General features: G+C 38.6%; 1 protein-coding gene across 4 annotated transcripts in view; it reads left to right on the plus strand.

Moving 5' to 3' along the window:
• The window catches only part of LOC127410153 (myelin transcription factor 1-like protein), an 84,728-nt gene that overhangs the window by 33,682 nt on the left and 35,973 nt on the right, over window positions 1–15,073 (plus strand). For all 4 annotated transcript variants that reach the window (XR_007892087.1, XM_051645245.1, XM_051645247.1 and 1 more), the window contains exon 6: window positions 13,364–13,791. Coding sequence is in view for 3 of the 4 variants with exons in the window: in XM_051645245.1 (XP_051501205.1) it covers window positions 13,364–13,791 (428 nt within the window). In the remaining variant the exon portion in view is untranslated. The remainder of the gene's footprint in view (window positions 1–13,363; window positions 13,792–15,073) is intronic.

The following is a 15,073-nucleotide window of genomic DNA, read 5'->3' on the forward strand; positions in this document are numbered from 1 at the left end:
TAACATTTATGTGGATCGCAATGTTCAGATAAATTAGTCTTGGGAGAATTTAATAAGAAATGTCTTCAAATTGAAATCTCTGACTTTTCCATATTTTTGTATCTTGGCAAATCTGAGCACAATTTGTGACACTGTTGAGACCTTTTCCGCAACTCTAAAGTAGACAGTGTAAAATTACTAGGGTTTATTTTTCAGGACCAAAAATCTGATATATAGACTTAATAGACTTAAGCAAAAATCTCCACTTTCAATCTCATTGCTGTCTAGGAGAAACAATTTAGATATTTAACAGATCTCATTTGTGATTTTCTTTCCTATGGGTGCCTTTAGAATCAGAATCAGAATCAGAATCAGCTTTATTGCCAAGTATGCTTACACATACAAGGGATTTGTCTTGGTGACAGGAGCTTCCAGTGTACAACAATACAAAAAGAATACAAAAACAGCAGCAAGACATAGATAATAATAAAAAATAAAAAATAATTATACACATATGTACATACACACACACATACATACATACATACACACATACACATACGTAGTGCAAATCTAATACAAATCTGTTATCGAACTTTATGGCTAATCTTGCCAAATGTCTACTGTAAAAGTACAGGAATGAAGGCTCTTAGCTGCTTACAGAAAATCTCAAGAACAGTACCAAAATTAAGTACATTTAATTTGAGTTAGGCCTCCTTTCTTCCTTTGTACATTTTTTTACCAGCCAAAAGTTATGAAACTGCAGTTAAAAGATGCAAAACTGCAATGAACTACAGCTAGCATTTACTTAGATAAAGTGCTTTAACAATGTGTGACATTTTTTCTGGATTGTACCATTAAAGGATACAGCCATTTTTAAGAGTTAAAGTGGCTGACTCCAAAAAGTCTGCTTACTTAAACCAAAAGCTCAGCTATCCCAGAGTACTTAGCAGGAAACTGTCCCTCAGCATTAGCATCTTATGCTTTTTACCCTAAAAACATTATGTTAGCTTGCAACACAACTTTACCCCTTTGAAATTAGCTGTTGTAGACTTGTAAATAGACAATAATTCTGTTTCGTGTTGCGTTTCTACACCGGAATATCTGCTATGTTCAGACACCCAACTCTCATTAGCATGCATCAGGAATACGTGGAGGCTATCTGACGATAGCTGCAGCATCATTAATATTATAATCAGCTTGTCAAATGTGTAAGCAAGAGTGTTGTTTGTTTCCTCTTTGACAACAAAGATTTTTTGAGGACAAATTAGAAAAGGAATACAAATGGCACCATTTGACTTACAGGCAAACTGAGATAATGTTTATACTTTAATGCTGATATTTCATTAACACTGAAGTTGGGAGTTATTTTCTGTTGTGCATTACAGTGATTTTACCAGAGATAAGGAGTGTTATTAGGTACGACGTACAGCGTGGTAAAATCACTGTAACGTAGTGACTTTAGTGGCAACAGTAAAAAGACACCATTGTTCAAAAAAACTTTTTAATTTATCAAGAATAATTATTGAAAATAAATAATTCTTCCACCATTCTTGGGCTGTTTGTGATTGCCAAGCAATTTAACAACTTTTCACATACTGGTTCAAAACAAGTTAAGCTCAATCGACAGCATTTGAGGCATAAAGTTGATTACCACAAAAATGTATTTCAACTTGTCCCTCCTTTTTGTTTAAACATCTGGTTGACAGTGAGGCAGTTACAATGAAAGTGAATGGGGCCAATCTGTAAACGTTAATATACTTACTAACAATATGCGCATTAACATGATTTTAGTCTGATAAAATCACTTACTAACCTTTTCAACATAACGTTTCTGCCTTTAAACCCTCCAAAAATTGGCCCCATCCACTTTCTTTGTAAGTGCCTTACTGTAACCTCGATTTTTGCTTTTTTTTAAAGAGAAGGAGAGATGAGTAAAAAAAAAAAAAAAATGTTGTGGTGATCAACATTTTGCAGCAAATGCTGTTTATTGAGCTTGATTGTATTGAACCCAGAATATTCCTTTAATATCGAATGAACGGTCACAGGTGTGCATTTGTAGTAATTTTACAATAGCTTTGAACATAGTTAATCCAGTCAGAATTCACAATCTGTATTCGTTTTACTAGAGAGTTTTACATATTTAGGTTTGTTACATTGACACCAATTTCTGCATCGCTGTTAAGGTAATAGTCTCTGATTTGAAAACTTTCGTCAAAGTTACTCTCTCAGACTGTTACTCTGACAACATGTTTAACGGTCTCTCCTCCTGATGCTGTTTACTGTACCTCAGAAGAAAGATACAAAACAAGAAAAGCAGAACAGAAAAAATTGATGGTTATGTCTACTGTATCAACCCCATCAACCAAGCCCTGTGAACCACCAACCAGAATTGCATTACTGCTACAGACAAATGGTACCTCCAGCAGACCTCTCGCTGAAAAGGCAGAGAGGGGGCGAGAGAGTGATGAATTACCCCCAAATGAGAAGGTGGGGAGAGAATGGTGCTCCGACTGTGCTTTCAGAGCACACTAAAGTTTGGGGGGCATTGTGGAAACATTGTGGGAATGGCAGGGTTGTAATGAGGACACTGTGTTACCTGTGTAGGCTACGCAGCATCTGCCACCCTTTACCACTCCATTAAAAAGCAATGATGACAAAACATTAACAGAGTTCATCTCCTGCGGCATACATTGGGTTATATCGTGGGAGAGGTTCACACGCCTAATGTAAAGCCATTCTGATGGGTGTGTGAACTAATGTAATGTATACATTGGGGCATATATTTATTGTAATGGACTCTCAGGGCAAGCACATTACAGAAAATTGTGTATATCAAAGTTTTTCACTTAGGTGAGTCAAGTTCTGTCCTCTGGGTCTGCAGCCACTTGGTCCCCTCTGGTGAGCCCTCACATTACAGAGGGAACTGACTTTTTGACTACTGTTTGACAACTATATGATGTGATGTTTTCCTACTGATCCATAAAAATATTCCAAATAACCAAGAGAGAAAAAGAGAAACAAAGACAAATTTTGAGTTTATTAGTAAACAGATTGTTTACAGTCTATAATTAAAATGTTTCTACACACTGAAAAGGGCAGTTCACACCGAACCATTTTTTTAATTTTTTATTTATTTATTTATTTATATATATATATATTTTTTTTTGTCCATCTGTGCAGTTTTTCAATTGTTCTTCTATGTAAACATGCGCTAGACAGATGTCTTTGACAACTGTGCCAAGTTTCACAATTTTTTCAGCATCTTGGGCAGCAGTGCCACATTTTTTAGATGCCGTGTTAAGTTAAAAAGAACCTCGAGACCTTCGTTCTATTATATTCCTTGTGCTTAAAGGCAATAAATGTAATTTTTGCACCATTACCTCACCAAATGGAATTGCAAAAATAATGTCTGTTTTCAAACAGGTTTCCTAAACATTCCTCCCATTTTCTATTGGTCAGACAAATAGATAGTCCTGCCCCCACAATCCATTGCTTTAGCCACTGTTATGTTGGGCTAGTCAGGATGCGCAAACAAACAGAGGAATTGTTTTTTTTTTTTTTTAACAATGCAACACACCTCACACACAACATAGATTATTTTACAAATGACAGTGTGAACAATTATAAAAGACGTATGAAGACACACATAACAGACAGCATACAAGACCAGTCAGCTCTTGAACATGTGAGCAAAAGAAAGCTTGGCAATAGGTCATTTAGCACATTGCAATTGAGTTAAGCTGAACATAAAAAGAAAACCAAAGATCCTTTTAAACAACTGAACATCTATTGTTAGGGTCATAAGTCCACACATCTCCTGCGGACTCTGCAAAATGTGTATAATTAAAAAAAGGGAATCAAAAAAATTGCATTTTGTTTTCTATCCAGTAATGCCACGGTGAAGCTATTTGATTTAACAGATACCCACATGCATACCACAAGACAAAATAGAAACAGGATTACACAAACGGTCCCGGCCAGAAGTCCACACACCCCCGGCCCCTAATACAGTGTGCCACCCCCTAAGAATAATTTACTTAAAGTTTTCTCTAAACAGTTGTCTCTTTACTTAAGGTTGCCTCTGAACCTATATGACTTTCTTATGCGGAACAAAAAGGGTAAATTACTAATGAATATCCCAGTCCATCTATTCAATACAATGGCAGTTGATAATTACTCACTTTAAAGCTTAAAAAAGGACCCAAAGTATCATACAAAATAGTCTGTGCAAGTCTTCTGAAGGCATACGGTTGGTTTTAGTGAGAAACAACCCAACATTTAAGTATATTTTCTGCAGAAATATTGACGTCCATTCTGCATTCATGACTAAATGAGAGAAGCTTGAACACAAAAACAGTGGCATGAACACACGAGCCACTGCAAATGAGTGTCTCTCGTGTTATGCATAAGAAAGAAAGTCATATGGGTTTGGGTGAGGGTGAATAAATGATGGCAGATCTTTCATTTAAGCTGGTATTAGCGAAAGTATTTTAACATCGAAAAAATTTCACACATCACCTCTAAATAACAAAGAAAGCAGCTATATACACAATGGCCCAATGGTGTTGCATTTATGCAAGCTGTGTATGCTTTTTATTGTAAAATATTAGAACAAACATGTGTGAGGTATCCTTTAATGTGCCATTTTCTTCTCATCTAAAATCACACTCTGTGATTAATACTCTTTCTGAAAACATCAGACAACTCATTCTACATTTGAATGTAGCCCTTTTAGCAAATGCTGAAGCTTGTACTAAAAGGATGTGTCAGTACAGGTGTAACTGCTATGATTTTAACAGGGTTTAGTAATTGCTTTTTGCAGATCATGTTTAGTGCCCTCTCTCTTACTCTCCTTCTCATCTCCATCTGTGTCTCTCTCTCGTTCCACTTTCCTATTTTCTATTCCTTTATCTGCTCCTCCTTTTTCTCTTCCCCACATTTTGTCTCTTTGTTCCTCTACCTTTCCCATGCTCCTCCTGCAGCTCTCTTTCCATCCCTCTCTCATTCTATTCTTCTCTTCCATCCAGTCTCCTTTCTCCTCCTCCCTGTTTCCCTCCCTCTCAGATGGATGACTCACGTAGGCTGAAGCCCAGGGCTGTATAATTCAGGGTTTGACAGGTAGCACTCACTAAAAGAATGGGAACTGAGCCAAGAGCTGGTGGCAGGGCCCAGAGAATGGTATCGTCGCATACACTCTCCCACTTGCTCTTTCTTTCTCTCTCTCCTTTTTTTTTCTCAATACAGCACACTACCTCCTTTCTCTAATCTGCACAATCTGGCCTTTCCTTTGTGATAGCCAAAGAGCACAGGTTTTAATGCTAGGCTCTTTCATCCACAATTTTATTTTCTCCCACCAGAAAAATAAGAAGACAATGTACTGTAGATGCTGAAATTCAAATGTTTTGTGAGAAAATGTGATGTGTGAGACGGCCTATACCTGTACATGTTTAAAAAAGGAAAAGGCATTTTCTACCAAAGTTTGTGGCAGACACCATGAAAATTCATATCTACAAAAATGTATAAATTGTTTAAGGTGTTTAGCTTGTACCCCAGCCTAGCCAAGCTGGTTATGCTGGTCTATTTTGATGATTTTAGAGGAGTTTGTCCCTTGTCTGCAAGTCAGGCTGGCTGACCAGCTAAAGCAACTAAACAACAGCTTACCCAGACTGGAAGACAAGCTAGATCAGGTTGGCTGGAAGACCAGCTAGACCAATTTAAAACCAGTTTGACCAACTGAAGACCAGTTGGGCCAGGCTGGAAGACTAACAAAACCATCTTAAGACTAGTTCGGCCTGGCTGGAAGATCAGCTTGACCCGTTTAAAAGCAGTTTGATCAGCTAAAGGCCAGTTTGACCAGGCTGGAAGACCAGCTAGTCCATCTGAAGACCAGTTTGGCCAGGTTTGAAGACCAGCTAAACCAGTTTAAAACCATTTTGACCAGCTTAAGATCAGTTTGGCTAGGCTGGAAGATCAGCTAGACCAGCTGAAGACCAGTTTGATCAGCTTAAGACTAGTTTAGCCAGGCTGGAATGCCAGCTAGACCAGCTTAAGACCAGTTTGGCCAGGCTGGAAGACCAGCTAGACCAGTTTAAGACCAGTTTGGCCAGGCCGGAAGACCAGCTAGACCAGTTTAAGACCAGTTTGGCCAGGCTGGAAGACCAGCTAGACCAGTTTAAAACCAGTTTGGCCAGGCTGGAAGACCAACTAGAGTAGCTTAAGACCAGTTTGGCTAGGCCGGAAGACCAGCTAGACCAGTTTAAAACTAGTTTGAGCAGGTTGGAGGACCAGTTTGTCCATCTTAAGCAGGTTTGGCCAGGCTGAAAGACAAGCTTAAACCAGCTTAAGATGCATTGTTTTACCAAGGAAGCATATATTTCTAAAAATGAGCACGGTCCATTGCGTTCCACAGACTTTGGCTTGGCAAGTTAGCTGACTGTTTGTTAGTAATGAGGTGAGAAGGAGAAAATAATTTAGCTATTAAAACATAAGGTTTGATACAGAGACCAAGATAGACAAAGCTACATTGGGACACTGGCCAGGGCACACAGCCTAGTAGTGTATTTCTTTAAACCAACATGCACAGATTATTTTTATTGAGAAACAACCTGAACTATAAAAAAATATTTACTTTTATTTTTTAAGAGTTTTCTTATGGCAAAAAATGGTATATTAATGCTCTAAAACAGCTTTTTGGTTGCGCCTCAAAATGGCATTCTTTAAAATTATGCTCTCCCACTCGATATGAAGATATGTTTAAGTGGCAAAAAGGTGTTCAAATTAAAGAGAGACCTCAACCTCAACAGTTCCGCAATAATTAAAAGACCCCAAATGTCCAGATAACATCTTCTATTCTGAACATTTTAAAGCATATTTGTAGCTGATGAAGAGCTGAGCTCCATTTTTTGCATTTTTCACAGGGATATTGCCACTCAAAATATGCAGTAAACATAACTACTCTGAGGTCAGAAAATATGGATCTGATTATTACTTAAAAGCCACTGAAGTGTAACTTGCTGTTGATACTAATGGAGTATTTATCAACATTAATGCCTTTTGGGCAATTCAAGTCAATGGAACTGTTGCCACAGAAATTCCATTGTTGAGACAAAGCTGCTGATGGAATCTTGTCTTTTACCTTCTGAAGAGTTTACTGAAATTTAGAATGATGAACACTTAAAGATGACATTCTTTAGGCCATAAATACACTTTTATTGTATGTACTGAGCAGGGAGAAATCATATTTGTGTGCCGGTAACTCACCAGCAAGCATGCAAACAGATGGGCTCTGGACTGTGTGGGCGGCACATGCAGTTCTGTCCTCTGTCTTCTATTCACACTCTCTGTTTTTTGGTAGGTCTTTAGGATACAGTCTATGCGGTCTGTTGGCTTCATCGCTCATCAAGTCATTCTAAATTATCTTCGCCATACATGCTGAGGGCTTGTTTGTTATCTTGGTGTTTTGTAATTCACCTAAACTGTTAATTCAACTGTGACGCTGTGCCAGATGTCTCTTTAATTTACTTTAGCCAGACAGTGCTAAGCATTAAACCCTATACAATTTTTTAAGTGTATGTATCCATGCGTTTGTGTATCTATGCGTCAAAAAATGCAACACTGTATCAGCCACTGATATATATTGGCTGATTATTGATCAAATTCTTGATGCATTACACATGTGTCATTGGCTGTTACGTCATGTTTTGCTGTATTTTCACTGTTCAGTGGGAGTGACTAAAACAGGAATGATAAAATATCTGTCTTTAGGTGTATGGGCCATTGACAAATAACATAGTCTTAGGTGATAAAAATTAAATATCTTTTAAAAATCTAGTTTAAAACACATGTCCATGGAGTCCATGTTGGTTTCAAAGAGTCCATGTTGGTTTCACAAATGGATTTTATTTCTTTTTATTTCTTTTTTTTTATAACATTAAAAAAAAAAAGAACAAAAAAATGACTTAATGACTTTAAAATGTAATGTGGTGTAACTATCAAGTAAAAGGTAGAAAAATGCTTTCCTTGCACCTTAAATACAGTATATGAGTGTATACGCAACTTAATCATTAAATGTTAATTTAAAAAATAAAAAAATTTAAACACTGTATTTTTCAAGGTGAAAATTATTTCTTTTACAAATATCATGAATATTTCTCAGTGTTACACCAAATGACCTAAACAAAAATATATGATGTAATAACAACAATCACAGAAATAATCTGCTCTGGTTTTGTTAAACAAGCACCACTGAAGCACAATAAATAACTTTCTTGGTATATATAGCACTTACTGTTGAAAACAGCTGGCCGATTCGCGGTTCTCCGCATTTCTTTTAAATCTCCTCAGCACTCAAGGGATCATGGGATTTTTAAGTGTCCAGTTGATCTGCACTTCAGAATCTCACCGGAAATAGTAGGTCATCCGGGTATTTCTCACTTGCTGCTTCATGAATACTGAGGATTTGGACATACTTCTCCATTGGCATACTGTTTTTCGCATACTATATATTAGGGAAGTATGGATATTCGGATGCAGCACATGACTTTGATGGACAAATGTTTTAAAAATATTAATCATATTTTAAAATATAATGGTTTCAGTGCTTATTTTTTAAAGAAATTATAATAACTATGAACTCAGTAATTGAAAAAATGTTCATCATAGAAGAGGTGTATTCAAGTAATTTTTTTGTGTGAATTGCATTTGTAATGTATTTTTTAATAATTTAATAGATCTGGACAAAAAAATCAGTATCACCCAAAAATGTCTATATTGGTGCATCCCTACATGCAACACATTTTGTTACATGAATGATCACTGTATAATTAGAGAGCTGTTTTCCTATAGTCTGGAGACAACAAATCTCCAGCTTAAAGCAACAACCAGAAAAAAGCTTCCATTCTGCTGTTTCCCATGTTCAGCCATCTGATATCTCATGGAGATCAGTACCTGTGCGAATGGCAGTCATATTTTATGCCTTCACTGACCCTACTGAGATTTAAAACCCCATTCCAGGGTCAACCTACACGAGTCTCTGTGGTAAATTGAATCGCCAAGGACATAATCACCACAAACAGCCTCTCGGTGTGTGTTTGTGGTAATGTGATTGTATGATGTGTTTTGAGGCAGAGGGGGGGCGGGCTCTGCAGTGACAGGGTAGGGAACTGAGCTGTGGAGATAGACAGAGCCCTGCAGAATGCACAACACCAGCACCTCCTTTGTTCTGCTTTTTGGGAGGGCATGGAATGAAGGGAGGGTAGTGGGGAGATGTCTGTCAGGCTGAGAATCACTGATCTCTCCCTCTCTCTCTCTCTCTCTCTCTCTCTTTCTCTCTCTCTCTCTCACTCTGTCTGTCTGTCTGTTCAAATGGCAAATCCCACTCCTGAGGGGGAGATCACCATGGTGACAGCGCCTTGCCACGCATGCCTGTGGATGTTGCAGTGTAGAAGCGCAGAGGAGCCGTGTGCTCCTATGGCAACTCCAACATGAACAGCCAGCTGTAGCATCTGAATTCGCCTCCACGGCCCTATAGTGTCACACTCTGTAAGAATGTGCCTGGCGCGGAGGCAGCTAGAAACAACAATAGAGAAGAGCTTGAACATGCCCTTGGTATTCAGGCCAATTAAAACCAAAGAGGAAACATTTTTGTTACCAAATCTGAGGTCTCTCATTGCAACAGAATGACTATTTGAAGACTTTTAATTAAGAATAATCTCACGCTTTAGAAACAGATGTAAGAACCATTCGCATTCATCATTCTACTACTAGGAGGCCGATATTTGCACAGTTAATATGATGGTTGCCCTGGAAATGATCAAACAGAGTAGACCTAGGCTAAGGTTCTGGCCACTTCTGGTATTAGTTAAGTTCATCAGAGGATTTGTCTGCTAGGAGCTGTCTGACTGAAGTCATTATTTCTCCCGACGGTCCTGAAAGTCTCGCAGATCTCTCTGTGTGTCTCTCTCTCTCTCTCTCTCTCTCCTGCCATAATTACCTTAGTCCCACTCAAATCCTGCCTCCGCTCACGTATTCAAATGTGGTTTAATTACCTCTGGAGTTTTAATTGGCGTGGCCTGCCAGTGGGAAACGCGAAGGTGTCCAAGGTCATTCCGAGTTGTTCGTGAACGCCCTCACCCACACAGACGATGCTGGCTGGCTGCCCGCACAACACGCCACCACACAGAAGCGCAGCATCTATAACAAGCACCTGGTTTAAACAAATAAAATAAAAAAGAGAAAAATGGGTATCTCACACCAATACACCGATTTATGCATTATTGGGTTATAATGTTTAAAAATGATTTCATGCCACATATTTTTTGGGAAGCAGTTGCCAAAATACCATCAGTACCACACTTATTGTTAGTACTATTAAACCATAATAAATTAAAATCAGATGTCCTTCAAATTTTTTTGTTGACAGATTTTTGGATGAAATTAGGGGGGCCATTATAGGTGACACTTATGTTAAACATGTCGCCCACCACTTTTTGCCATTGCCAGTTTTGTCCCCACCACATTATAATTCCCTTTTTTCTGTTGAAAAGGTATTTACAGAGGAATTGTCGAGCAGGAGTTTTCATTTTGACTGTGTGTTTGAAGATGACTGTGACAAAAAACTGTTTAATAAGTTTATAAGCACCTGAACTGATCGAAAAGAATGATTGCTCACTGTAAAGAGAAAATTTGTATGTATAAAAATAGCCACTCAGTGCTATTAAAATTGTGACCCTGTAAAACCAAAATTAAAGTTTTGCTGCTTTTAGTCCATATCTGTTAACTTTAAGGTCATCTATACGTTAGTGTAATTCTAAACATTAACAAAATTCATTTTTAGAAGATATAAGCATTTAAAATCTGTAGTTTTTCTCTTCCGGCTAAATAGACTAAATAGGAACATCCATGACATTACATAGAGGTTAATAAACCATGTCCAATCAAATGCTTTCTAGAACGAGAACACACCCTCCCCCTACAACTGTTCAGTTCTGCGTATCAGGCTGTGTCCTAACTGGCACGGATCATGCCTGCGCAGGGCACTTAGAAGGGAACACAATCAATCCTGGACCTGTAGGGTCGTTCCAAACAGAATTTCCAATAAGATTTGCTTAAAAAGTGAGTTCTGACAGACCATTATCACCTTTTAGCCATCAGAAGCTCTCACAGTGGAAGGTTATTGTCTTCGAAGGGAATAGGGCATAGGGATGATCACTTCTGAATGGGATGCACAAACGTGGGAGTGGGATGCGAGGTACTTGAGTTTATTTATATTTTTGTTCAGCCAAAGGTTTTTTGGGATGTAGAACTCTTTATTCTTTATGCTTAATGTATTGTGATTAAAATCATCGATATATTATCTTTCACTGGCTTGTTTCTCGTTCATCTGCACTGGCCTTGTTGTAAGCAAAGGCTGCAATGTGCTGTGTGCGTTTGTGGGCTGGTTATGGATTAATGTTGTGAGTTAGATCATCGTTCCGTTCTCAAGTCTTTGGAAAAGCTGACCGGTATTGAGATCGCTTCTCTTGTTTCCCTGGAAAGCAGCTCTGACATGAGCAGCATGGTAGATAGTTGTATGTGTGTCTGTGGCTGAAAAGTAAAGCCTATTGGCTATTTTTTTTTAAATGGGATGAATCATTTGAAATTTGCCACTTTTTTTTTCAGTAGAAAATATGTCAAAACTTCAAATCAAACTGTGCTGGTCAAAGCTCTGCATGGGGACTTTCAATCAGTGGTTCTCAACCTTTTTACTCCAAGGCCCCCCATGACCAAGACGATATTCACAGGCCCCTCCCTTCCTTTAAATAAACTGTTTGGATGTTATAATCTACATTTATTAGCTGCTCTTAATCAAGTTATATTATGCAGATTAAAAAGTCTGCATCTCTGACTAATGTTTCAACCGCTTTGTAAACAAACTAGCACCAGTGGTGGTGGCTTACTGCCTATTAACCAAAGTTTAATTATAGTAAAAATAACTGTTACAACTGTGGCATTTTGACAGAAATTATGGTTTCCATGGCAATTTTAATTTACTCACGTGACACGATAAACACAAAACCCCCCTCAATTATATTATTAGCCGCACGCATATCCGTATTGTGATGGTGATAGTGCGCATTAGGGGTTGTTCACACCGAATGTGTCCTTCCAAAAAAAGCTAAATGCAGCAGCAGGTGACTTTAGAAGTGTTTTTAACAGTTGAAGTACTTTTAACTTGACACAGCATCTAAAAGACGCAGCGTTCCTGTGCGAGACTCTGAAAAAACAGAGAGACGTGGCACAACGGTCAAAGACGTCTGTCTAACGAATGTGTACATGGGGGGGGGACAGCACAGACATGTGCAAAACGCTTTCTGTGTGAACGGCCCCTTAGGAAATCCGAATCTGCGGATGAAAAGGATGAGGAGGATAACAACCAGTAAAGAGCACCTTTCACACTCCGGTGAGCCCTGACCAAGCATGAGAGCTGTGAGAACAGGTTATAAAAGCAGCTCACGTTTGAGTTTTCCACCAGGATTTTATTGTCCTCGTGTCATTCAAAATGCGTGTGATGGCTTGTTTTTCCTGATTCTAGGCAACCCATTTTGCTGTGCTGTAAATTTCTTCACCCAGTTTTAAACTGAGCTGAAGATTTGAGGTTATGACCTATAAAGGAAGCTTGAGGATAAGGTTAAATTAAAAAAATAATAATAATAATTTACTTATCGGGCGTCAGAAATATACCTTGAAGTAAACCTTCTATTATACTATCTAACATTTATTGTATTAAACTGTTTCTGGAAACCTTTGTAAATGAAAATTATGGACAGCTCTATGCATTAAATATTTTCTTGCTTCAACAATTCAATAATTCTATAAATTAGCGGAATGCATCTTTCCCAGCTGATAAATTAGACTCATAACTCCACACACCAACAACCTTCAACATTTTTGTGAAGCTACAGTCTTTCATATAAAAATTGAATAATTGATTTAATGGATGCTACATTCAAACCATATATAATTGAACATGCTGTTTTAGTGCAATTAAAATAGAATTTCTCAAAAGCAAATTATTATTATGGGATTTGTGTAATTGAGGGCTAGGGCTAGAATGAGCTATGCCTTGTTTGCATTTTGGAGGATGAGTCTCATAAACGAGCCTGGGCGGTTTAGGAATAGCACTGTCTTGTGGGACTAGAGTTCAAGCAGCACACGCATTTACATAAATAAATGTGCCAGTGGTTATTAATGCTTTGCTATGTCTTAAACTATTCTAATACTTCTTATCTCTAAGGGCTGAGCCGTGGCACAGACACTCCTCAGGCATTCAAGGTAATTTTAAAACACTGCATTGAGAAATGTTGAGTGTAATGGGGTTTTGTTTTTTGTATATTTTATGCAGTGTTTATGGATGCCCCTTGGCTAAGAAAAGGAAAACCCAAGAGAAACCTCCACAGGAGCCAGCTTCCAAACGGCGTCTGTTTCTAACTATGACTGATGGAGAGCCCTCCATCTACGAAAACTATGAGCCGGAGGCTATGGAGGAACAAGAAGAAGTAGAGGAAGTGGAAGAAGAGGAAGGGGAAGATGATGAAGAAGAGGAGTGCTCTGATGACAATGAGGAACCCGGAGAGGAAGAAGAGGAAGAGGAAGGGGAGGTGGAGAGAGAGGAGGTAGAGCAGATGGAGGAAGAGGTAGAAGAAGATGAGGAAGTGGTGGAGGAGGATGGTGATGATGAAGAGCAGGAAGAGGAAGAAGAGCAAGAAGATGAGGAAGATGAAAATGAGCACGATGAAGAGGAATACTATGAAAATCAGTGTCATCAACAAGGTAAGCAATAGGAGGAGTCTGTACACATGATTTGCCTTTGTAATGTGAAACGTTTATATCTAGAAAGAAATCGATTTACAATTAGTTGCTTTCAGACTAGAATTCTACATGAAAAATTAACCAATAACAGCTCATTGTAGGTCAACAGACATTTCAGAGTGTAATTGAAATCTAGTTCAAAAATGGAATGTGCAGTCATTAAAGTCACAATTATTACATCTGTTTTATTTCTTAAATTGCCCGTTTTAGTTTCAAATCATTTATGTAATTTGCTGAATCACAATGAAATCTGCATACAGCCTGCAGAGAATGGTCAGCCCTCAGCCTTCTAATTAATGTGGATTTTACAGCAAGGAACATTCCACCTCCCTGTTCGAAACTGAGGGGAAGCAGATGTAACTGCTTCCTTAGTATTCACCTCACCCTCATTCTCTGGTGTCCTCAATCGCTTGTGACAGTGCTTCCAGAGTAATGGAGAGAAGAGGCTCTTCGAGTTATTAACACATGCACACTGCCATTCCAGGAGGTGTCAAATACACTCAGCCTCCCACCCCTTCCCTTGGGAAATGGGCTCCTCCTGAGGATATTTCTGGTACAAGAAACAGAGCACCTCATCCTCTGCTTATCCCTGCAGTCTCATCCGCCTCTGTCCCAAATACTGGCAACACTGAAATCTCTTCAGCACAATTGAGAGGCTTTCAGAGCAGCCCGTGCTGCTTACATGTTACGGAACATGAATATGTCTTCCGAAATGTGAAAAGGCTGTCTGGTGAATCATGTGCCGCCTACCATATTTCCATATTGCAGTCTCTCTGAAATTCATTGGTATCTCTTGCAGGATACTCAAGGAATATTTCAGTGCATAGTGGCAGTTACCATCTTACTAAATTGCATTTGATTATTTGAATACATTTTTTACCTGTGTCATCAAGCTGTAAGTGAAACCATGGCATGACATTTGTCTTAGATTTGCTGCATCAGTGCTATCGTTCATGAGACGTTACATTTTCATAATGATAGTGTTCAGGCCGCTTCAGATTACAGAGAGGCCTGACATTTCGTTTGTGAATTTATCATGGCGCATTGGTGGACAAGCCAGTCTGAACTAGAATGAAAAGCCCTAGTGCACCACGTATTCAAGAATGTATTCTAAAGCTATAGAGCGCAACAGTGCCTGCCCACTTTTTCAGTCGTCTTTGTTCTGGATGTGTTTTTCTCATTCATTTTCATTTTTCGGATGCGAGGAAAGTTGCTGGAGTTTATTTATATTTTTTGTGCTGCC

This window comes from Myxocyprinus asiaticus, chromosome 19, assembly GCF_019703515.2.
Source record: "Myxocyprinus asiaticus isolate MX2 ecotype Aquarium Trade chromosome 19, UBuf_Myxa_2, whole genome shotgun sequence".
Classification (NCBI taxonomy): domain Eukaryota; kingdom Metazoa; phylum Chordata; class Actinopteri; order Cypriniformes; family Catostomidae; genus Myxocyprinus; species Myxocyprinus asiaticus.